Genomic DNA, 21399 nt, shown 5'->3' with positions numbered 1-21399 from the left:
AATACCGCTGAATTTGGCCCTGCCGCTGCTCAGGGGGTGGACCAGTGTGAAGAACAGAACGAGGAGGAAGACCAGCCGCCAGAACCAAATCCTCCGCTTGAAAGCCTAGAAAATCAACCTGATCCAGACGCGCTCTCCGAGAGCGAACAGCAGTTACATGCTGAGCTCCACACTCAAAGGAGAGACGGGATTGTCACGGCGAACATCATGAATGGACGCAGAGAAAGAAGACCGAGGGTAGATCCGGATTACCAAACATACGCAACGATCTTGCCAGAGACTGAAGAAGATCCACCGGAGCTACTGCGTACGTTTGCCGCCGCGCTGTACACAGAGAAGCCGTTGCAACGCCACCGAGACGACCTACCCCCTGCGCCTGATGGATGGAAGAACATGTTGAAGCACCCAATGGCTGAAGGTTTTCTGGCTGCCTGCGCGAAGGAGATACGATCCTTGCAGCAAAAGTCATCATTCACCGTCATTAAACGACCAAAAGACGTGTCGAAACAGATCCTGCCACTCCGATGGGTATTCGCATACAAGTTCGACCAAGACGGTTATCTGCTGAAGCTAAAAGCACGCATCTGTGTAAGAGGAGACCTTGAGACAATATCGCCTGAGGAAAAAAGAGCGGCGACACTAGCAGCGCGCACAGCACGGGTAATGTTTGCCCTGGTCGCAGCGTTTAATCTCGATCTACGTCAGCGAGATGCAGTCACCGCATTCCTAAACAGCATACTGCCCACAGAAACCTACACGAAGATGCCTGAAGGATTTGAACAGCTAGGGATGTGTTGGAAGCTTAATCGTGCGCTTTATGGTCTGCGCATCTCACCGAAGCTTTGGCAACAGGAAGCATCAAGGGTTCTCTTGAAACTTGGACTCACACAGGTCCCTGAAGACCCCTGCGTCTTCGTAACACAAGGCATAATCGTGTTCTTCTACGTTGATGACATGCTTATTGCGAACCACCCGTCAGAACGAGACAGAGCTCGCCAACTTGAGAAGGATCTGGAGGCACACTGGGAGCTTACGGATCATGGAGAAGCAGAATGGTTTTTGAATATTCGAATTGTACGCGATCGGAAGCAACAGAAACTTTGGCTTTGCCAAGACGCATATATCAGCAGTATGGCTGCTAGATATCATTTGACCGATCGACCACCTGTCTACACCCCTCTCCCGGTGGAAGAAATGAAGGCATTCGAAGGAACAGCAACACCGGCTGAGATCAAGTTATACCAAGGAAAGGTTGGTTCATTGCAGTATCCAACATCGATCACTAGACCGGATGCATCAAAAGCAGCCGCGAAGCTCTCACAGTTCCTTCAAAACCCCGGACCACAGCACCAACGAGCTGTTGATAGAGTGATCTGCTACTTATATACCACACGATATTTGGCACTGCAATATGGAAATAAAGGAGACATGGAGTCAGTTGAACTGGCAAGTGATGCATCCTTCGCTGATAATCACGATCGTCGAAGCTCTGCAGGATATGTCTGCCAAGTTTATGGAGGCCCCGTCGATTGGAAGGCCTCGAAACAGCCCACTGTCACCACATCTACCACTGAAGCTGAACTCCTGGGGTTGTCAGATGCTGCGCGCTCGTTACAGTGGTGGACGCGATTCCTCGAACGAATCTCGTTCAAACCGGACCATACAATCACCCTGCGATGTGATAACAAACAGACTGTCATATTGTTAACCTCCGAACATGCTAAAATTGATACGAAGCTTCGTCACGTCGATATCCATGGACATTGGCTGAGGCAAGAGGTCAGAGAAGGCAGAATCAACATCAAATGGGTTCCAACGGCCAAGATGGCAGCAGATGGTCTCACGAAGCTCCTACCACGTCTGAAACACGACGAGTTTGTTCGGTTAATGCGCATGGAGGACATACACGACCTGATTGAGGTGTAGGCGAGAGGAAAGAGAGACCTGCTGCGGGAAATCAGCGCTCAGCTCGATTGAATATAACATTGGCGAAGATATTCAACACTCGCTAACCGCTGAGGGGGTGTGTCGGAACAACAGCAGCAGTGGAGATCGGAGAACGGAGATACCATATCCCACTTAGATTAGTCATTGTTATGCCCATACAAATTGCCAGCCAGGGGCTTCATAGAAATTCAGACCTGTTGATATCCGATTGGTACGCGCTATGATTTACTAAGCAGTTTCCGACTAATTCCAACCTATCCTGCACCTTTTAACCTCTTTTTACTCGATTCTCACCATTCTTGTGTTACGGGGCCGTCATTCTTGGATCCCTAACACCATGTATGAGTAGAAGAACCATTGAATCAGCAAAAAGGCAGTTCTTTATAGTAATCACTAATCAGAACGGTGCATAATGAATCCGTAAGGAAGGGGTGATTTTATTGGTCGAGTCAGACTGAGGCCTGAGACATCAGGTTCGTTGAGGGAATTTAACTTCTCGCAAAATAAGGCATTAAGGCATATCAGGCAGAAGCAGGCAGGGGTGTCGATATCACAAACCTGTGCCGGTCTCTCCTGCTTTCAACAAGAGTCAATTCCATAGGCCCATAGCGCGCCACAGCGAGTCATTACTCATTTACTCATCTCTTTGTGGCCACGAACCTTAGAAGAGTCGTTCAGTCGGTTCCCTGTAAACCATCCTCCCTCTCGGCAAAGCTACTCCCTACGGCCGATCTGGTCGAGGAAGAGCACACGCCCCATTATAAGCCTCAGCACTTTTATCCTGTACGTCTTTATGAGATACTCAACAACCGATACCAAATCGCTGCGAAGATAGGGTGGGGAACAAGTTCGACAGTATGGCTAGCACGCGATCTCCACCAGTACGTGACTGATAATACCTTATTCAAACCTTCTCTCACGATATCATAGATGGCGATGGCTTCCGCCCAGATATGTGGCCATCAAAATTAACGCAAACAATTATGCATCTCAAGAGTCTGCGGAGAAGGAGCTGAGCCGGGTGATCCAAGGGAATCAATCATTCAGACAGTAGATAGTCTATAGAGAAGAATTTACGAAGGTATCTTTCGTCCGCGGGTTTCATTATTTCCAGCCGCTGCATAGGTACCTTGGCGTGGGTGCGGAGTTCTAGTCGCGTCGGGTGTTTAGCTAGTTTCCCGTCAACTGGCAAGCCTCCAGCCAACTGGCGAGTTGGGTATCCGCCAACTGGCAAGCCTATATTCCTTCGAATTGCCCCAATAATCCCACAGTCGCGTCTGGCCTGACGTTTAATTATATGGGAAAAGATATCATTTTTGAATAACTGCTGAATCTCGGCTCATCGACCTCGAATTCAGGTGGCTATCACAGGACAGGCCTGTCACACAAACTTCTATGTTGAAGTTGCTTTGTCGAGGCACAACCTATGCTCCACACATTATAGGGACAAGGTTGTATCTGGACGGGGTAAGTTACTGATATTCAAGAGCCCTCATTGCCGTTGGAAGGCCCCCCTTGAAAATCCAAGCCCTGTCCGTTTCGATATTAGCCGCATGATGTGACGAAGCAACAATCTGACCGCCAGACGCCGTAGCCTCGCAACCCCGCAAAGTGAAGGGGAAGACCGAAAATATTTTTATTACCCATCTTTATACATGCACTTGAATTCAATCAGACTCAAATCCAGCGAGACCTCTAGCTGTTCTCTCATATGGCGCTTCCACTTTACATCCCGCCGTGCATCCACACTCCCCCTGGCCAGTATCACCTTCCACCACCTGATCAGCCGATCAGAATCCAGATTGAAGGCCCTCTGATTGCCATAGAAAGGCTCCTGCCTCATCTGTCGTGGCAACTGGATCATCCGGATCGACCGTTCCCGCAGCCAGCAGGCCCGGAGCTAGCACGATTGACTTATCGAAAGATCTACGGCGAAGCATGTCTGGAAGCAGCCGGTGAACTAGCGGTGCGAGACGAGTATTTGGGTTGGATGGCAGAAAAGTATCCGGATGAGTAAGTGTATACCATTTTGTACCAGTGGAGGCAATATTCTGTGTGGCTAACAGCATTCCCATGAATTTACTAGCATGATTGATTATTATGGTGTAACATTTGACCACCTTGTTCCAGCTGATGATCCCAACCCCGAGGTGATGCAGATTAACATCATTGAGATCGAAGATGACAGCGGTGTTTATGCAAATACATGGCTTTCATTTGCTGTAGATCCAGCTGAATTTATCGGGAAGAAGGTATTGGCAGTACCGAGATGTTGCCAGAAGAGGAAGGGAACACAGGATCGCTGGCGAGTGAACGCACTCGTGGACAAGAGGGTTCATGGGCGGGTGCACTTGAAAGGAGCTGAAGAGTTCCGCGAGTTCGTTAGACAACATGAGTGCTCTTAGCATGGGGGTATTTTTCTACTACACGAAATGTGCTCCGTACAGTGGTGTTCCAAGAGTACTTGACCTCGGCCGAACAACTATCGGCTCGGATTGCACCTCGAATGGACCGAATATCTCCGCAATGGGCCGAATTGGGGCCAACTTTCCGGCCCAAAGCCGAACCTCTACCCTCTAGCCTCGAATCGGAGGGCCACAGACTTAAATACTAAGTACTGAGCGCAGCATCAATCCCGAGTCCCATTAACCATACCACCCCATTAATCATCCATCATCTCACCAACCACAATGACCGACAAAGTCACCCTCACTCCCCGAGAAGCCGTGGTCGATGCATTCCACCGCTGCCTCCAGGGCATTGACAACAACGACCATGCTCTCTTCGAATCAGCATGCTTGACAAACGAGACCATGGCCATCGTCGCCGGCTCTACGACTCTCGACGGCTGGACCGCGATCAACGAGTTCTTCGAGAGGCTCTTTGCCCTGGTTACCTCGCACATGACGAGCAATATCCGTGTTCAGATGGAGGACGGCGCAGATACGGCGTCTTTGACTGCTCATGCCCTTGCGCATCATATCAGGCCGGAGGATGCGTTCAAGGCGGAGGATACGTCTTACACAGCTTCGTCGTTGTATTTCCTCAACCTTGTTAGGGATGGACGGGATGGGTTGTGGAAGATTAAAAAGTGGGAGATAAAGGCACAATGGACTACGGGGGACATCAATATTCTTCATGGGTGAACCTGAAGCTATTTCTCAAGTTGTTTGAATGGTAACTAGATGTTGATAGGTGTGGCGTGCGGCCGAACTCGATTCAACCCTATCAGGGATATTGAGGGAAGTGGATAAGTGGGTTTGCTTGAGATGTACGAATTGCAAAGTATGGTGTCGTCGTCGAAATGGTAAAACTGCTTGCTGATAATAGAGAGAGAGATAGTGACATTGGAAACCAATTCAATTGCAGTCATGGTAGTCATGTGGTCCGCGGAATTGGAGAAACAAATCGCCAAGCCGAATGCGGGTGAGATATTAGCGCAATTTCCCCGCAACGTTCTTTTTCTTTTCTCATCCCGTTTCTCTAATCCATAGAGCTTGCCAATGACGCCCTGAAATGGAATCCCCAGGCGACCAGCCATCTCCAGCTCCCGACCCCGACGTCGAGCTACCAAACGGCAAACGACGATGGCGCCGGAATAGAGTGGCCTGCGACTCATGCCACGTTCGCCGCGTACGATGCGACCGCGCCTTTCCCTGCTCGCGATGTCTGCGCGGCAACGTAAATTGCGAATTTACCCGCGAGCGCCGAAAACGAGGGCGCATCGCGAGGGATAAGCCTACAACCACAACTCCGAGTGCTGGGGAAAGGCCACCGCGGGGCCGCACCGAACCTACACAAGCGAGCGGGGAACACCAACGGGCGTCGCAGTTGCAGCAGGCCCTGTCGCCGGGTGAAAATAGTTCCCCTGCCTCGACCTTCCAACGTAGGTCGCCAACGACAAATGAGATCAGCGCTCTGTCGGCGCCTAGCGTCGACGACCGTCGGTCGGTGGTTGGCGGTTCACAGCAGCAGGCAGGACCGAGCGCGAACGTTACGGAGGAATGGCTTTCAGCGGCGCATCTGTCGCCAGTCTCGTATGAATTACTAGGAGGAATAGGCGGCGGTGATAGACCTCTGCCCCGGTTGTTGGATCCTTGGAATCCGCTCGACGCGGCCAGTCCCCGACCGTCTACGCATCCTCCACCAATGCCGCCTAAAACGGGGCCGAATCCCCCAAGACAGGGACAGCCGTCAGCACCATCGGCGCCATTGAAATATCCGGTTCTGGAACCTGTTATGCCTTTTCTGGAGTCGAACCTCCCGCGTCGATTGGTGTGCGACCTGTTGGAACTTTACTTTACCAGTGCTTTCTCGACTCATATGCACCCTGTGTGCCACCATATCCATTGCTACGTTCTGCGAAAGAGTTCCTTTCTCAGCACCGACCATCCCAGACCCACTAGTCCAGCTTTGTTGGCGAGTATGCTCTGGGTTGCTGCTGTCGATGATCGGGCGTTCTCTCTGTCAATCTCACCTTTACAGCGGCGGAAGATATGCCAATTTCTCTGTGCGTTGATTATTCGGTTGCTGCGGCCTTTGATACACGTTTCATTCAAAGACCAGGATCCATCGTCTGTTGAGCATGGGGCGACAGCTCAAGACTTTTCTGGCGCTGCTGCTCAGCACCCATTCGAAGGGGGTGGGGATGATAAAGGTCTCGTCGGCCCTGCTGGCTCTTTGGATGATGTTATAACATACATTCATGTGGCCTCCATCATCTCGTCCAGCGAACAGAAAGCTGCAAGTATGAGATGGTTCGCTATACACCCACAGCCTCTATAACCTGTCTACCTACTGACTTATCCTAGGTGGCATGCAGCCTTTACACTAGCCAGAGAGCTTAAACTAAACCAAGAAATGGAGATCACGCCAAACATCGACAGTCTGACCGATGGTTCAAGTCCATCATTCGGCTACGGTCTAGGCGGATGGCCTAGTTCCCCTGGCGGATTGAGCTTCGACTCGGACCTGTCGCGGCCGAGCATGAACTGCGTCTGTGAGAAGAAGCATGACATACAAAATGGGGCTATTACAGAAGAGCATCGTGAAGAGCGACGCAGGACTTGGTGGTTGTTGTACATCATGGACCGCCATCTGGCATTGTGCTATAATCGTCCTCTGGCTTTACTAGACGCCGAGAGCGAAGACTTGTTACTTCCTCTCGATGAAAGCTCATGGCAAGCAGGTGTCATTCACAGTAATAGTCCTCGCCCGGACGGACCTCAGTGCCCTCGCTCCGGCGACCAGAACAAACGTCGTATTTTCCCTAACTTCATTTGCCATGACCATTCAATCCTCGGCTTCTTCCTCCCACTCATGACGATTACCGGCGAGTTGATCGACCTAAATCAGGCGCGAAACCACCCTACTCTGGGCGTCCGCCTTCAAGGGAAGGAGGCATGGGACATCCACGTGTCAGAAGTGATGCGGCAACTCGAGATCTACAAAGCCAGTCTCACGACCTTTGTGGCGGCCACAGCGGCCGACCCAGAGGCCTCCTTATCAACTACCTACAATAACGACTCCGCCCAACCCGTCGACCCGCACTTATCCCAGGCCTATTCTTGGCACACCCAAACCGTGATCGCCTACTCATCATATCTAACCCACGTCCTGCACATCCTCCTCGTCGGTAAATGGGATCCCGTTTCCCTAATCGAAGACAAAGATTTCTGGACATCGTCTCCCGCCTTTGCATCGACCATCTCGCACGCTCTCGAAGCCGCTGATTCCGTGCAACAAATCCTCCGCTTTGATCCCGACATCAGCTTCATGCCATACTTCTTCGGCATCCAGCTCTTACAAGGCAGTTTTCTGCTTCTACTTATTGTCGAACGCCTTCAAAAGGAGGCGGGTGAGGGCATTCTCAATGCCTGCGAGACTATGATCCGAGCGACGGAATCGTGTGTCGTCACCTTGAATACGGAATACCAGCGCAGTTTCCGACAAGTGATGCGTTCGGCGGTTGCCCAGGCCCGTGGCCGCCCGGTAAACCCGAGCGAGATCCGGCATCGTCGGAAAGCTGTACTTGCCCTTTATCGGTGGACGCGAAAGGGGACTGGTTTGGCTCTCTAAAGGCTTCGATGAGCAGATCCAGTTGGATCTTCGCTGGTACCTGTCGATCCCCCTGCGCTAGTTGGACAACGGATGCTTCTGCGCGTCAGGAGTGGGAAGATCGGATGGAAGCTTCTCCACAGGCAGATCTCTCGTGGAAAATTCAATGCTGGAGTACATATTTTTGTTATGATTTTCTTGTTTATAGACTTGGGACGGCGTTTCGCGTTGGGCGGCATATGGTTGAGAAGGTCGGAATGTCTTTCTTCTAAGTAGATCTCGGGACGCGGCGCCGGGTAATTTTGCAAATAAGACTCCCTTCTCAGGGTTCTCGGTCCATTCATCTACAACATTTCTCGGAATTTAAACAGTTCCCGCGACGCGTGTACTTTTACCAGCATTGTGATGCCGTGACATCCTTTAATCCCCGATGAAACGAATTGCGATGTCACTCCCCGTTCTCCATTTGGACGAAGCCGAAATCCGTGCAGACCTCAAACGGCTCGAATTTACCCGAACTCTCCTTGGTGGGTCCAAGGTCGGCTAGAAGCAAGGCAGAGAATGGACCGATTGGTCTGGTCGGGCCGAGATCGAGTGTAAAATCTGGGGAAATCGTCGGTTAATTCGCCAAATGCATGGTCATGCGATCGAGTCCTGCGTCCCTTGATATTACCGACCCTGCAGACTGTTGGGGTTCCAGTCCAAGCTCCCCTGGTCTTGCCCCAGGTTCTCCGCAATTTGGAGCTGCGAATGAATCGAACTTGATTTTTTTGACTTTTCTTTCGTTTAAATAAATGCAACATGGCCCTGGTTTTGCGGGGAAGCGTTTTTTTTCTTTTTCTTTGCGCCGGTAGCAAGATCATATCAAGGAGACATCATAGTTCAATCTTCACAGAAACCTGCTCTTCTCCAGTCGTGCTTTAATTGCTATACCTCCCTGCATATCATGAGCATCTGAATTGCATTGCAACAACAACCCTATACCCATATTCACCATGACCGAAACTCACTTCCGATACGACATGGCCTCATGGCCAGGCATGGACGGTCTCATTGATTTCCAAATGGGACCAGGATCGAGCGATGATTTCGACTTTCACCCATTCATCGCTGGCGATTTCCCCTTGACCGCAGACGAGGAATTAGATCCCTCGTGGACGGAGCATTCACGCTGGCTGAACGATTACCCGGCCAAAGTGAGCGCCGCTCAACCATACCCTCAATCATGGTATGATGCCGGTCTAGTGAAACAGGACTGTGCAATGAATGCGCCTACAAGGTAAATAGCAACCCCGAAATCATAAAAGCAGAAACAAGGACGCCAAAATCAAGTATCTAACACCTGCAATTAGTCTCTTACACAACAAACCACTCCCCCAAATAACCGAAACGCCACAAATCCACACACGCGCAGATCAACTCACAACACAAAGAGCCCTCTTCATGACACCATCCCCAAATCCCCTACCCTACCCCTTCCCAGGAACGCCCGCTTCAGATCCCCGGGCCTCCCCAGGACCAAGCCACGCTTCATCCAGCAGATGGGAAGGGGAATTCGAGTGCGATGATGCATACACTTTCCATTTCGACGCTACACCTACACTAGACAGCCAATACCAGGCTCAGAATTCCCGTCCCACCCCATCGCATCATTATTCCCCCAACGATGACGAGGAGTGCTTCACCCCGCTAGAGATGCCGGATGGAAGTACGCGCTTGACGTCTAATTGGCTGCCTGTTGATCAAGACTGTGGATTCACGATTGGTTCGACATTGGCGAACGATGATCGCGACGCTGCGTTCCGTTCTGTTATGGCGGTTGATGAAAATGTTGTTGATTTTGGGAGGATGAAGGGTGCTTTCTTTACTTCAGATCCTGCGGCTTGGGGGTTTGAGAGATGAGTGAGATTGGGGGTGTTTTTTCGTTTAGCGAAGAAGCAACCATACGAATTTTCCCTTCCCGACACCTGGTGACAAGGCGTCGGGGACCCGTCCTCATCCCGTGCTCGCTATACACGAGGATGTCTCTTGGACTCGCACACCTGCTATCTCAACTTTGGTATATGGCCTAGTTTGGGCATAGACGACACCGCGCAGATGCGTGTTGAATCTCATTTTGGACCACTGGGTCTTGGTGGAAATGTCTCATCAGCAACCTTACTGTCACACTGAGGGCAGGAAGTCGCAAAATCTGCGGGCGTTGAATCAAGCCCTATGACAGGGCCAAAAATTGATCGGGAGCAGGGCAATCCTCATCCTGCAAGTGAAAAAGATCGTCCTCAGGAGGTGGCATTCGATGGATTCACAAAAGCATGTATATCATCCGCGCAATGGAAGGTCCGTGGTGCTACACAATAGTGGACAAACACGTCCCATGCTCGGGCAGAATTGCCCTACATCATATTCCCTTTCAGAATAGGTATAGCCAGCTCAAGGCAGCAAAATATCAGATATCAAATATAATCCACCATTCTCTATCTACGAAACCAACCCTACATGAAATCCCACTCCACCTTGACAAGGACATCATCCAACTCCTCCCGATGAGCCAAATAGTACTCCTGCCCAAGCAAATGCAACTTCCTCCGATCAATCTTCTTACTCCTCGTCCTCGGCACCCGATCAACAACCAAATACAAACTCGGCTCATAATACTTCGGCAGCGTCTCCTCACCGCCTCACTAAGCTTACTCGTAAGCTTCCTCACCGCATGTCTCTCCCAAACAGGCCAAAAGCTCATCTCCTCAACATTACCCCCCTCAACGTTCAGCGGATTCCCCGCTAAATACAGATAAACCGCCAGAATCGGATCTCCACCCCCATCGATCGCACCCAGAATATCAACAACGGCCACATCACCCGTCGACAAATTCGACCGCAATACATACTCGACTTGTCCCGCTTCAACCCGCGCTCCGTCAAGCTTCAACATGCTATCTTTCCGCCCCATCAGCTCGATCGTGCCGTCGTGGTTGTATCGACCCAGATCACCGGAGCGGTAGAGACGGTGCTTGGGTCTGTCTGTGTGGATCTGTGCCATCCAGACTGGCGGGTCGGAGAGGAAATTCTCCGATTTGCCTGAGATGTGGTCCAGATACCCGCGTGAAAGATGCGGTCCTTCGATAAGGAGTTCGCCAACCGCACCGACGGGCATCAGTTGGTCGGTATTATCACGGTTGACAATCCAGATAGCGCCTGAGGCGGCGCGGCCGACGATGGATCCCCGGCCGAGGTCCAGGTCACGGTTGTACGCGCACAGCGAGGCGACCTCGCCCATGCCGTATTGGTTAATGACCTCGACGCGGTGCAGCCATTTAGCCAAGACAGCGTCGGAGACGGGCTCGCCGCCGATGCAGATTGTTTTCAATGTGGGAACACGGTCTGGATCCATATCGATTGCGACGGAGGGCGTGATGAACATGATGTTACCCTCGAGGGTGTTCACATCTTCCATGAGGGAGTTCATTGTCAAGGAGACTGTTGGCACGCAGCAGCAGCCGCCCGCGATAAGGGGGGCGAGGAAGTCGTTGTTGCTTATGTCGAAGGCGTAGGCGTCGAATTGGAACATGCGGCTGTGCGGTCCCATTCGCATCACGCGGATGTAGTCTGTTAGGGCGGAGGCGTAGCTGCGGTGCTCTTGGACGATGCCTTTGGGTTTGCCTGTGCTGCCGGAGGTGAAGAGGACGACGCATGGGTCTGTTGGTTTGACGGTTGTGCATGGGGGCGAGGGAAGGTAGGGGAGGGTTGAGACTGAGGCTTCGCTGACTTCGAAGATTGTTTCGACGAGGTCGGCGAACCTGGAGTGGTAGCCTGATGAGGTGAGCATTATTTTCATCTTTGAGCGTTCGAGGACTGAGCCGAGATAGGGGGGCGGGTCGTTGCCGTCGACGCAGATGTAGGCGCCGCCGGCCATGAGGATGGCGAGACGGGCGACGATCGCCCAGGTGGATTTGTAGAAGGCGCAGGCGACGAAGACGTTTGGGCCGACGCCTTGGTTCACTAGCCAGTGTGCGAGACGGGTTGTCAGGTCTTCGAGTTGGCGATATGTTAGATCGCCATCCCAGGAGCGCACGGCTGGGGCGTCGGGGGTTGTCTGCACGTGTTGCAGGCACAGCTCGTGGAGAAGGGCATCCTGTGCTGGTGCGATGGATGCGGTGAATTGGGCGATCTGCTCACGGTCTTGGGCTGAGCATAGATCGAGGCTGCCGATTGTTTGTGTGTGCGAGCCATTGATGGAGGTTAGGGCTTCGTTGAAGCTGTGGAGGAGGCTTGTAGCCACTGGCAGTTCAAGTCCCGTGTCACCGACATCAAGTCGGGCACGGAGTCTCTCGTTCAGAGTATGTTGTATAGAAAGGCGGAGGCCCGTGAATACAGAGTCCGGCTCCGAGGGCTGGCTAGCTAGGACACCACAGCAAGTCTGGCATAGCCCTTCGCAGGGACTTTCACCCGACAAAATTCGTTGCTTTTGGTAGACAATGGTCACATTGAATCTGGACGTTTCGTTCTTCTTACCGGCATACCCATTTGCAACCAGTTTGACGTCGCCCAAGGACCCCAATGCCTCAATGCTTTGACTGAACAGATCTTTGACAGTATCATGAGGATCTGTATGGAGTTGGGCGGTCGGCATCGAACTGTCGTGAGCCGCTTCGCCGACATAGCACCGACCCTTCGCATAGTCCTGGCCAATGTATAGTGTGGTCGACGTGGAAAAAGCCCTCACTGTTGCGACCCAAGCCAACTGGAGTAAACGTTGGATTTGTATATCCGGGTGTTCGCACCGGTCTGCAGAAGAAGGGTCCAAAGCATCAACGAGGTGCAGCAGCTTCCATGGACGTTCCCTCAGGACAAGATCGACGCCATTTGCTAAAGGAGTAGCATCTGCTGTCGCCTTTAATGATATAATATCCGTTTGAGGGTCTTCAATCGCAGGTTCTAACAAAACAGGAGCCATGATGGAGATGAGGTGTCACAATTTGGGAATGCGGCAGTGGTATTTGACCAAATGATTGAATCAGTACCGGCGAGTATCGGGGACTCAATGGGTTAATGTATGTCTTGATGATGAGTCTCACAGCCATTATGGACACGCCACTTGGCACGAGAATTTCGCTTTGTTCAACCAGGGCAATCAATAAACCTCGCTATTGACGCCACTTCCGCGACTGGACAAATCACCACCACAGCCTTCTCTCTCATGTTGCAGTTCGTAATATGTACAGCACCATCACCCAAGTCCTATTCGATCGAATCGGGGGTTTGTGCTGCTGTAAGAGGTGACCACATTGGAAAACGGACTGGCTGAGGACAGAGCAGGCAATTGATGCCGGGGTACATGTACGAATAAGAGGGATTGGCAGGGATTGGCAAGGATTAGGTGCGTCGATCAATTGAACTTAAATAAGCCCACACAAGAATACATATACGATGACAAGAGGGAAAAAGGGTTCTGGATCCGGGGATCCGACCAATGTGAGAGACGAGATCAGTGCTTACTTACAGTGCTGATTGTTCTGACGAACGCAATTATAAGTCAGCCCAGTAAGATCAGTCAGGCAGGTGCAGAGAATGTGATATCGATAAAATATGTGCATATTAATAATACCTGTCTAGTCCGCTCATTCGTCCACAGGGAGATTTTCTTAGAATAACAAGATCAAACAATCTGCATAACCCCCGGACGAACGCCCTCCAGGATCACCTCCAGCTCAGCCCACAGTTTCTCACGAGCCTGGCCCCCCTCCTCACTGCGCACAAAAGGCGAGAAAGCTGAATTCTCCACGTGTCCGTCAGTCATGTATGAGCCATGACTTTCAAGTCCCGCCGTAGCACCGGCCACCAGCGTCCGAGAACCGACCTCAGTAGTCCGCGCAAGCAATAACTTCATCAGCTTGAGCTCCCAGCCAGCCTCACGTCCTAGCTGCGAGTGACAGAGGCCTGGGTTGATCATATTGATGATCACCTCTGATCCCCGCACCCGACCCGCTAGTTCCTGCACAAGTAATACTTCCAGCAGCTTGGACAGCGGATAGCGTTGGCGCATGTTGGCGGTGGATTTATCACTCAGAACTTTCATTGGCTGCTTTTCCTTCCATTCTGGGAAGCGTGCAAATGCGTGCACCTCGCTAACGACGAAGCTGAGGCGGGGTGTATGCGAGGGGTTCTTTTGACGGGTGGCCTTCAGCGTTGGCAGGAGCAGGATGCCGAGGAGCAGGGAGTTGATGACATTGACGGTGATGCTTTGTTCATAACCTTCTGCAGTGCTGAACTCTGCTTTCGCGACGGCTGCGTTTAGGATTGCGGCGTCGAGCCTGGGCAGCGTTGACATGCGCTCGCCGAATGCAAGGACAGAGGAATGCGAGGCTAGATCGACTTCCCAGACTTCACAGATGCCTTCGCGGCTTGTGGACTTTTCGATGTCCTCTTTTGCCTCCTTACCTGCAGCTACATTGCGCACGCCGAGGATCACACGTGCTGCACCTAGTCGCGTGATGTGACGTGCAGCTTCCAGCCCCAGGCCGGAATTGGCGCCGGTGATGAGCACTGTCTGGCCGGTGAAGGGTTGGGTTGGGTATTGCGGAGTGACGAATAGTTGGGAGTAGAGGAAGCCCATGGTGAATAGTGGTTATCAATTGGTCGGTTGAGTGGCTTAGGCTATGAATATGAATATATGATGTATGAAGATCCAAGTTGATGAAGATCTGGACCTCAATTGCTAAACGACTGGCTCTTTATACCCTGCGAGCAGCTACAGAGCGATGAAGTTGGTCTCGGGAACATGAGTTATCGGCTTCTGTATGGCGTTAAGGAGAATTAATTCCTTGTGGAATGAAGCAGAACTTGATGGGAATGCTCCGGAGATTGGCCGGAGATAACTCTATTGTGCCTTACCGGTCGCGGAAAACTTGGAATTCCACATCTTCCCCGACCCCAGCACTTCAATGCTACATTAAAGTGCTGACCATGGAGGGGATCCATTTCGCTCGACTGAGATGTCTTCCGTCGATCGGACCTAACTATCAAGGGGTTGAGCTTTCTACCGATGCGGTCTTGTTGGGGTCTTGTTGGACTCTTCCCTTCACCCATTCTGATTCACCCACCGCTTCATCCCACCGCAACATACCGTAGTTCGACGTTCACCGCTTCGCAACGTTGGAATAAAAACAGCAATTGTTAGGCTGTCGGGCTGCATTATTGGCAGTTCGTGGAAGCCAGAAGCCAGATTTTTTATTATATACTAAATAACGTCCTAACTTCTGACATAGGTCGACACGCCCAAAGTTGCTGTTTCCGTTATCACCGAGAACGCCACAACCTAACCCCGAACAACTACCTCGCCACACAAGGAACCGGAGCTTACCAGACACCGGCAACTGGTCTCAGAGCAGGCTAGTAGTAGCAGGGTCGGCATACTCGGGGGTCTCGTTCCCCGACTCTCCGTGGCGGATCTGAAGATAAACTGAATGTTTCTAGCAATTGGCCTTAGGCCGGAAAGTTAATTATTAGGAAGCTCTGCCTCAGGCCCTCAAACACCAAATCCCTGCGACGGATGTTCGTCTGGTGTGTATCTGCTTCTCGCCATCGCTTTACTCTAGCGGCCAGTCGCACTGTCGCATACGACTCGGAGTCTCGGACGGCGCAATCTCAGAGACCCGCGCCAATGTTTTGAAATTTCAATATGAACTGCGGGCCTCATAATAAGCATTTATTTGGCCCTGTCCTCATGGGTTATCGTCTGGGACTCGTCCATATTGCCCAACTGTCGGCGACTCGTCGCCATGCGTAGCTCTCGATATTCATGCATCTTTCCTGTCCCGTCGCAGAAGATCTGCACAGGTTCGCAGACTCAGAGGAAGCGATCAGGAACGAGACCATTTTATTCGACACGGACTGGTTGACGCCGACTGAAGCGCTAGGACGCTTATGCTCCGTGATGCAGGTCAGAATCCACACATTCGTGCTACTTTGTGTAGCCAAGCGAGTCCGAGCCGTTTGCACTGCATTATTATCGAAACTCACCAACGTATATATGCCAATGCAGCCACCTATGACATAAGGCTAACCAATACGTTCCCTTGGAACTGGCCTTTTGTTCACAGAAGGTAGGCCCCGGTGTGAGCTCCAACAAGGTGGGTACCTGACACCTAGGCTGATGTGACGTGCCCCTCCAAGGGTTTCCTCATCGAACTCAGGCTAAACCCACTTCAAGGCTGAAAGACCACGGGCGGGGAACCTGGTAAGCATTTGGTGACTTCTGAGAAGTCCAGGTGAAAATTTCTTCTTCAGAGTTCACGATGACTTCAAAATCATTTGCGGTTGTGCTAAGCCATGGTTCCTGGCATACACCGGAACCTTACCAAGCTCTTCTCAACGCCTTGACAGAAAAAGGCATCGAAGTGCATTGTCCCCAACGGGCAACCTGCGACCTAAGTCAGCTCAATGTGGGCAACGTCGACAATCCGGATTTCAATCGCAAGGCACCACCCGGAGGCTACCCACTTGCTTCAGATGATGCCGCAGAGCTTGGAGTGCTGCTAGACAAGTTGATCGCGCAGGGCAAGTCGATACTCCTCGCCGGTCACTCTTCCGGCGGCTGGGTCGCCGCCGAGGCTGCACAGCCTGCGCGACAATATCCTGTCCGCGCAAGGGAGGGAAGGCCAGGTGGAATAATTGGACTCTTTCTCATCGGCGCATTCGTTCTTCCCGAGGGACAGTCAGTTCACTCATTTTCGCAGCGTCCGGACGGGACGGTCGCTGAAAGCCCATTTAAGCGATACCACGTGAGTCGGCTTGTAGTCGGGCATAGCATAATACTAACCTAAATGATAGAAGCATGGCAGTGATGGCCTCGAAACAGTGGTTGACGCCGAGAAATATCTTTTCAACGAACTTGACCAGGCCAGCGCGAAGAAATGGGCATCCAAGTTGACGGCAGCTCCTCTTATGAAGAGTCCTCTGACCCATAACCCTTATGATGTCCTTCCGTGCGCCTATGTGATCCTGGAGAAGGATTGTGCTATACCCCCGGATCTTCAGGAACAGATGGCAACGAGTCAAAGCAAGCCTTTCACGACATATCGTGCGCCCTGTGATCACTCGCCGCACTTGAGTTGGACAAATGAGCTTGCGCAGAAGATCGAGGAATTTGGGGACAAAGTTGTGACTGAAAGCGGCATTCGTGCGGATTGAACGGTCCGGATACAAATCAATGTCATTACTGCTTCAGACAGGTAGCGCAATTGCAAAGTTACTCCTGAGCCACTGAAGATTAGGTTGGGATGGCGAAAGATCATTGGAACCTCGTGCGACTCTCAGCTGTCATTCATTCGACTGTAAGGTGCTTTTTTCCGTCCTCTTCCCGTCTGCCTAGCTCGGTAGGCTTCGGAGAGTCGGGGACAAAGGAAAGTACCAACCGCCTTATGAGCAGCCTGGAGGAGGCTGAGATCAACCACTTCGATACGGCTGCAGACCTGCTTTTCGTGCAACTGCATAGACAACACTTCCCCGATCCGAACACCATCGGACCATTTTAAAATCAACCCAAATACATGTTAGCATTTAAGTGGCCTTGGAGTTGAGCATTGGGTGCTATGGTATTCATTACTCACCTCACCCGTGTTAGGCACCGTTCAGCATGTGGAAAATGTTCCTTTCCAGTAGCCTGCCACGTTTGAATTCGATATAAGACTCGCCAGTTGGCTTGATTTGCATGAGCGCCTTCAGAAGCACTTGAAACCCCCTAATGGAAGCCACCAGCCTCATTCCCCGATTTTCATTCTGGATTCGACTGTGCAATATGTTCAGGAATCAGGGCAGAAAATGATACGAGATGAAGATAATTCACAGACTGTGAAATTGCGATCCCTCGGATGTTCAACCTCCGTAAGGCCCCGGGGCCCCGTCCAGCCTCCGCGAGTTCCCCACAAAAATGGACCCGGGTCCCGGGGTATAAGTCGGCTACCTGTCGGCATCGCCGCCCCCTGATTCATTGATCTATTGACGTCACACCATGTCTAAAGAGCAAACAGAAACAAAAAAGCCGCAGGTAGTTCAATCAAGTCTCTGTCGATATCTCTGCTAACATAGCACAGGTGAAGACGCCCCAGTGGGTCTCCCTTGTAGCCGGAGGAGTAGCCGGCGGAGTGGAAGCAGCCATCACGGTCAGTGTGCTAATGTCGGCGAGGCAACTATACAAGAACAGCAGTAATTGACTGCCGCAGTATCCTTTTGAGTACTCGAAAACACGCGTTCAACTGTTAAATGACAGTGCTATTCGAACATCGAATCCATTGAGTCTCATTGCCCAAGTTGCAAGGCAGGAAGGTGTCGGCGCTTTGTACACAGGATGCACAACCCTTATTGTTGTATGTTTGATTTTCTGAGATCGAAACCTGACGTCGTCCTGACCAATCTCGCAGGGAACGACAGCGAAAGCTGCCGTCCGCTTCGTATCCTACGATACCATCCGCAATGCCTTGGCAGATGAACGTGGCGTTCTCTCCGCGGGTCGGGGCATGCTAGCTGGAATGACGGCAGGCGCTGTGGAAAGTGTACTAGCAGTAACACCGACCGAGAGAATCAAGACTGCATTGTAGGCGGCCCCCTACAAATGACGGCAAATGCAACCACTAACCATCCACCCTACAGAATCGACGACGCAAAAGGCGCCCGCCAGTTCAAGTCCAGTCTGCATGCAACTAAAGTGCTCGTTCAGAGACACGGCATCACAGAGCTTTACCGCGGTCTTGTCTCCACGATGATGAAGCAATCTGCTACTTCTGCTGTTCGAATGGGCTCATACAACATCCTCAGGGAAGCCGCTAAAGCCAGAGAAGTCAAGATGAACGTGTTCACGACATTCGGTATCGGTGCCGTTGCAGGCGTTGTTACTGTCTACGCGACTCAACCGTTTGATACCATCAAGACGCGCGCACAGGGTGTCAATGGTGCTGGTATTGCTGAGGCTTCCCGAAGCGTGATTCGCGACTACGGAATTAGTGGATTCTGGAAAGGTAGCTCCATGCGACTCGGTCGGCTTCTGCTGAGTGGTGGAATTGTATTTTCGGTTTATGAGGAGGTAGCTGCTATTCTGTCTCCGGGATCGCGGCGATAGGAACCAGGAAAAGGCCAACGGACTTGCGTCTCAGATAGAACGTCCGATTTCCACTTTGATCTGGCTATGTGTGATCTAGAACCTTGGAACTTCGAATGATTCGTACAACCTACAACCTCTGTAGATTCATGGTACATACTCTGTACTAACTTCGCAGCAACTTTCATTCGATTCTATGGCACATGAAAAGAACCCAGTAACTACCCCCGGGATTTCCCTAACCAACTAACTAATGCACACACCAGACAAGACCATGGCACCGACGATCACCTGGAGAGATCGCTGTGATTGGGCCGATCGAAGCGATTGCCGATAAGACGACGCTTCAAAGGTTGCATTAGTTAACTGTTCTCTTATGGGCTATTGATTCCTTGTTGTGACTGCCGATCGTCTGTCTGGTCTTTGTACTGTGCATGTGCAACGGTTTCAGACCGAGGACTTGGACATGGTTCAGTCTTGTCGTACTCGACTCTTGCTACATCCATATACTACTGTACTCCGTATGACTACGGAACGAAGTTGCAGAGAAGGTTAATCTTCCCCTTTCCCACTGAAGGTTATTGAATTTGGTAACCTGACCCATCCAATAACAGACATTCCCGCTCATCGCCTCAGCCACTCTGAGCTCACTCGCCCGGTGGAGTCCGCTCCACTCGGTAGATGAGGGAAACGTACGGAGTACACAGTCCAACGATCGATACAATAATGCCACACCCCGATCGATCTTGAATCGCTAGCTGCTACTTTTACTGCGTATATTCCGATGAAATCAAGAGTTCTGTCCAGAATATCCCAAGTCTACCGAATGCAGTTAAAGATAAACAGAGATAACAATTGAGTTCCTAAGCGAAAAGGTACCAAAACCACGGAATACGTGGCTGAAGTCCCTCCGCAGCACCACCTATCGATTATTACTGCATCAATAACTCCATTCCATATTTCAATAGTGACATCAGCTGAAATTTGATACCCACTCCGCTCCTCAAAGACGGCGCCAAGACAAAGTCATGATGTCGTCGCCGTTAATCTGGCTGAGACAAATCCACTCCAATCAGCGGGTGGCGACAAGATAGGTACGCTGCTCAGGCGTAATCTTCCGCGCCAAGTCTATGGCTTTCTGTGTGCTCCGTATGTAGGGCCACCAGCTGCCAGGTTTCTTTCTGTCGGGGATGCGGTCGGAGCCGACTCGGAGGAGCGGAGTGGACTCGAGGTGAGGGCAAGTGCCTTGCAGATGGCGTAGTGGCTCTGAAACAAAGCCACATCGATGATTGTTGTTGCGACGCGAAGCATCGCCTTACGGATACTTACAGTTACGGTCAAAACGACCCCGGAGAAAACGGGCAGAATTATTTTCCCTCTGATTGGTTGTTCGTAGTTTCGTTTGCCTTTTTCGGAGTTGCAATCTTTCCGCCTGCTTATTACGGATAGGTTGCCCGCTCCCACCCTTCCCCTACCGCTTTCCCCCTATGGAAGTAAGCAGTTCGAGTTTACGCCTGCCTTTTACGGGATCGGCGAAGCTGAGCGTCGCAGTTAAATCCCAAGAGTCAAGACCTTTGGGCGCTGGGAGAGTGAGACCTCGTCACTCACTTGTCACTCACTTGAAACTGGCTTGTGATGGTGGGAGAAGGAGACCAAAGACGGCCCATCGAATCGGGTTACCGATTCAAGATGGCGACCCATAACCCCGAGACCCACCCGCTTCCGAGCTGGGACCTTCTTGATATGCGATGGCATCTGACTCGCATCGTTGCCATGTGCTCCGCGGCCCGTTACAAGAATAACGAGTGTGACTCCGATGACTCGGACGAGAGCGACCCCGAAATAGCTGTTGCGTCGCCTCGCGGAAATGCCTCGCCTCGCGCAAATGCACCGACTCGCGCATATAGATCGACTCATCGCCTCGGGACGTCCCATCGATCCTGGCTACCGATTCAAAGATGACGACCCATACAGTTACGGGCATCCACAATACGTCGAGGAAGGTATACATTGGTGCCGCATCGCGGTGTTTCTACTGTACAGTCTACAGATTACAGGATATGTGACAGGTCCTTATGATATGGATCAAGCTGAGAATTCCGTGCTATCTGTGAACTAGAAACACTGTCATGCTGGATGTGCACGATTCGATCCCACCGAGCTCTCAAGTTGCAACCTTGGAATCACCAGTGCTGCTGCCCAGGTGCATCAAAGTTTCCAGAGCCGTCGTCGTGGACTTGCCTAATGATTGAACCGACCAGTGCTGGGCTCATCGGCCACATTTACCGTATCCTCTGTGCCGA

At 51.5% G+C, this 21399-nt stretch overlaps 9 protein-coding genes across 9 annotated transcripts; 7 read left to right on the top strand and 2 right to left on the bottom strand.

Moving 5' to 3' along the window:
* Positions 1-3658: 3658 nt before the first annotated feature.
* On the top strand, positions 3659-4352 carry N7515_002098 (uncharacterized protein; the record flags this gene model as incomplete). Its single annotated transcript, XM_056662842.1, has 2 exons — positions 3659-3960; positions 4034-4352. 2 exons carry the CDS (start codon positions 3659-3661, stop codon positions 4350-4352), a joined length of 621 nt encoding a protein of 206 aa, XP_056524955.1.
* Positions 4353-4637: 285 nt separating this feature from the next.
* N7515_002097 (uncharacterized protein) lies at positions 4638-5093 on the top strand (the record flags this gene model as incomplete). The annotated part of the gene is made up of 1 exon (XM_056662841.1): positions 4638-5093. One exon carries the CDS (start codon positions 4638-4640, stop codon positions 5091-5093), a length of 456 nt encoding a protein of 151 aa, XP_056524954.1.
* A 370-nt stretch (positions 5094-5463) lies between these two features.
* On the top strand, positions 5464-8025 carry N7515_002096 (uncharacterized protein; the record flags this gene model as incomplete). Its single annotated transcript, XM_056662840.1, has 2 exons — positions 5464-6704; positions 6759-8025. 2 exons carry the CDS (start codon positions 5464-5466, stop codon positions 8023-8025), a joined length of 2508 nt encoding a protein of 835 aa, XP_056524953.1.
* Positions 8026-8999: 974 nt separating this feature from the next.
* On the top strand, positions 9000-9906 carry N7515_002095 (uncharacterized protein; the record flags this gene model as incomplete). Its single annotated transcript, XM_056662839.1, has 2 exons — positions 9000-9283; positions 9357-9906. 2 exons carry the CDS (start codon positions 9000-9002, stop codon positions 9904-9906), a joined length of 834 nt encoding a protein of 277 aa, XP_056524952.1.
* A 590-nt stretch (positions 9907-10496) lies between these two features.
* N7515_002094 (non-ribosomal peptide synthetase) lies at positions 10497-12958 on the bottom strand (the record flags this gene model as incomplete). The annotated part of the gene is given in 2 exon segments (XM_056662838.1): positions 10497-10681; positions 10696-12958. The coding sequence occupies 2 exon segments, from the start codon at positions 12956-12958 to the stop codon at positions 10497-10499; spliced, it is 2448 nt and encodes an 815-aa protein (XP_056524951.1).
* A 702-nt stretch (positions 12959-13660) lies between these two features.
* N7515_002093 (putative short-chain dehydrogenase/reductase family protein) lies at positions 13661-14617 on the bottom strand (the record flags this gene model as incomplete). The annotated part of the gene is made up of 1 exon (XM_056662837.1): positions 13661-14617. One exon carries the CDS (start codon positions 14615-14617, stop codon positions 13661-13663), a length of 957 nt encoding a protein of 318 aa, XP_056524950.1.
* Positions 14618-16298: 1681 nt separating this feature from the next.
* Positions 16299-17193, top strand: N7515_002092 (alpha/beta hydrolase; the record flags this gene model as incomplete). The annotated part of the gene is made up of 2 exons (XM_056662836.1): positions 16299-16784; positions 16834-17193. 2 exons carry the CDS (start codon positions 16299-16301, stop codon positions 17191-17193), a joined length of 846 nt encoding a protein of 281 aa, XP_056524949.1.
* An 820-nt stretch (positions 17194-18013) lies between these two features.
* Positions 18014-19117, top strand: N7515_002091 (Mitochondrial carrier protein; the record flags this gene model as incomplete). The annotated part of the gene is made up of 5 exons (XM_056662835.1): positions 18014-18049; positions 18096-18164; positions 18225-18368; positions 18423-18595; positions 18652-19117. 5 exons carry the CDS (start codon positions 18014-18016, stop codon positions 19115-19117), a joined length of 888 nt encoding a protein of 295 aa, XP_056524948.1.
* Positions 19118-20785: 1668 nt separating this feature from the next.
* N7515_002090 (uncharacterized protein) lies at positions 20786-21058 on the top strand (the record flags this gene model as incomplete). Its single annotated transcript, XM_056662834.1, has 1 exon — positions 20786-21058. One exon carries the CDS (start codon positions 20786-20788, stop codon positions 21056-21058), a length of 273 nt encoding a protein of 90 aa, XP_056524947.1.
* Positions 21059-21399: the final 341 nt, after the last annotated feature.

The sequence above is a fragment of the Penicillium bovifimosum genome (genome assembly GCF_028826915.1).
Source record: "Penicillium bovifimosum strain IBT 22155 chromosome Unknown utg000002l_segment0_segment0, whole genome shotgun sequence".
Lineage (NCBI taxonomy): Eukaryota > Fungi > Ascomycota > Eurotiomycetes > Eurotiales > Aspergillaceae > Penicillium > Penicillium bovifimosum.
Note: the sequence above shows the minus strand (reverse complement) of the source record. Positions and strands in the feature narration are given on the sequence as shown.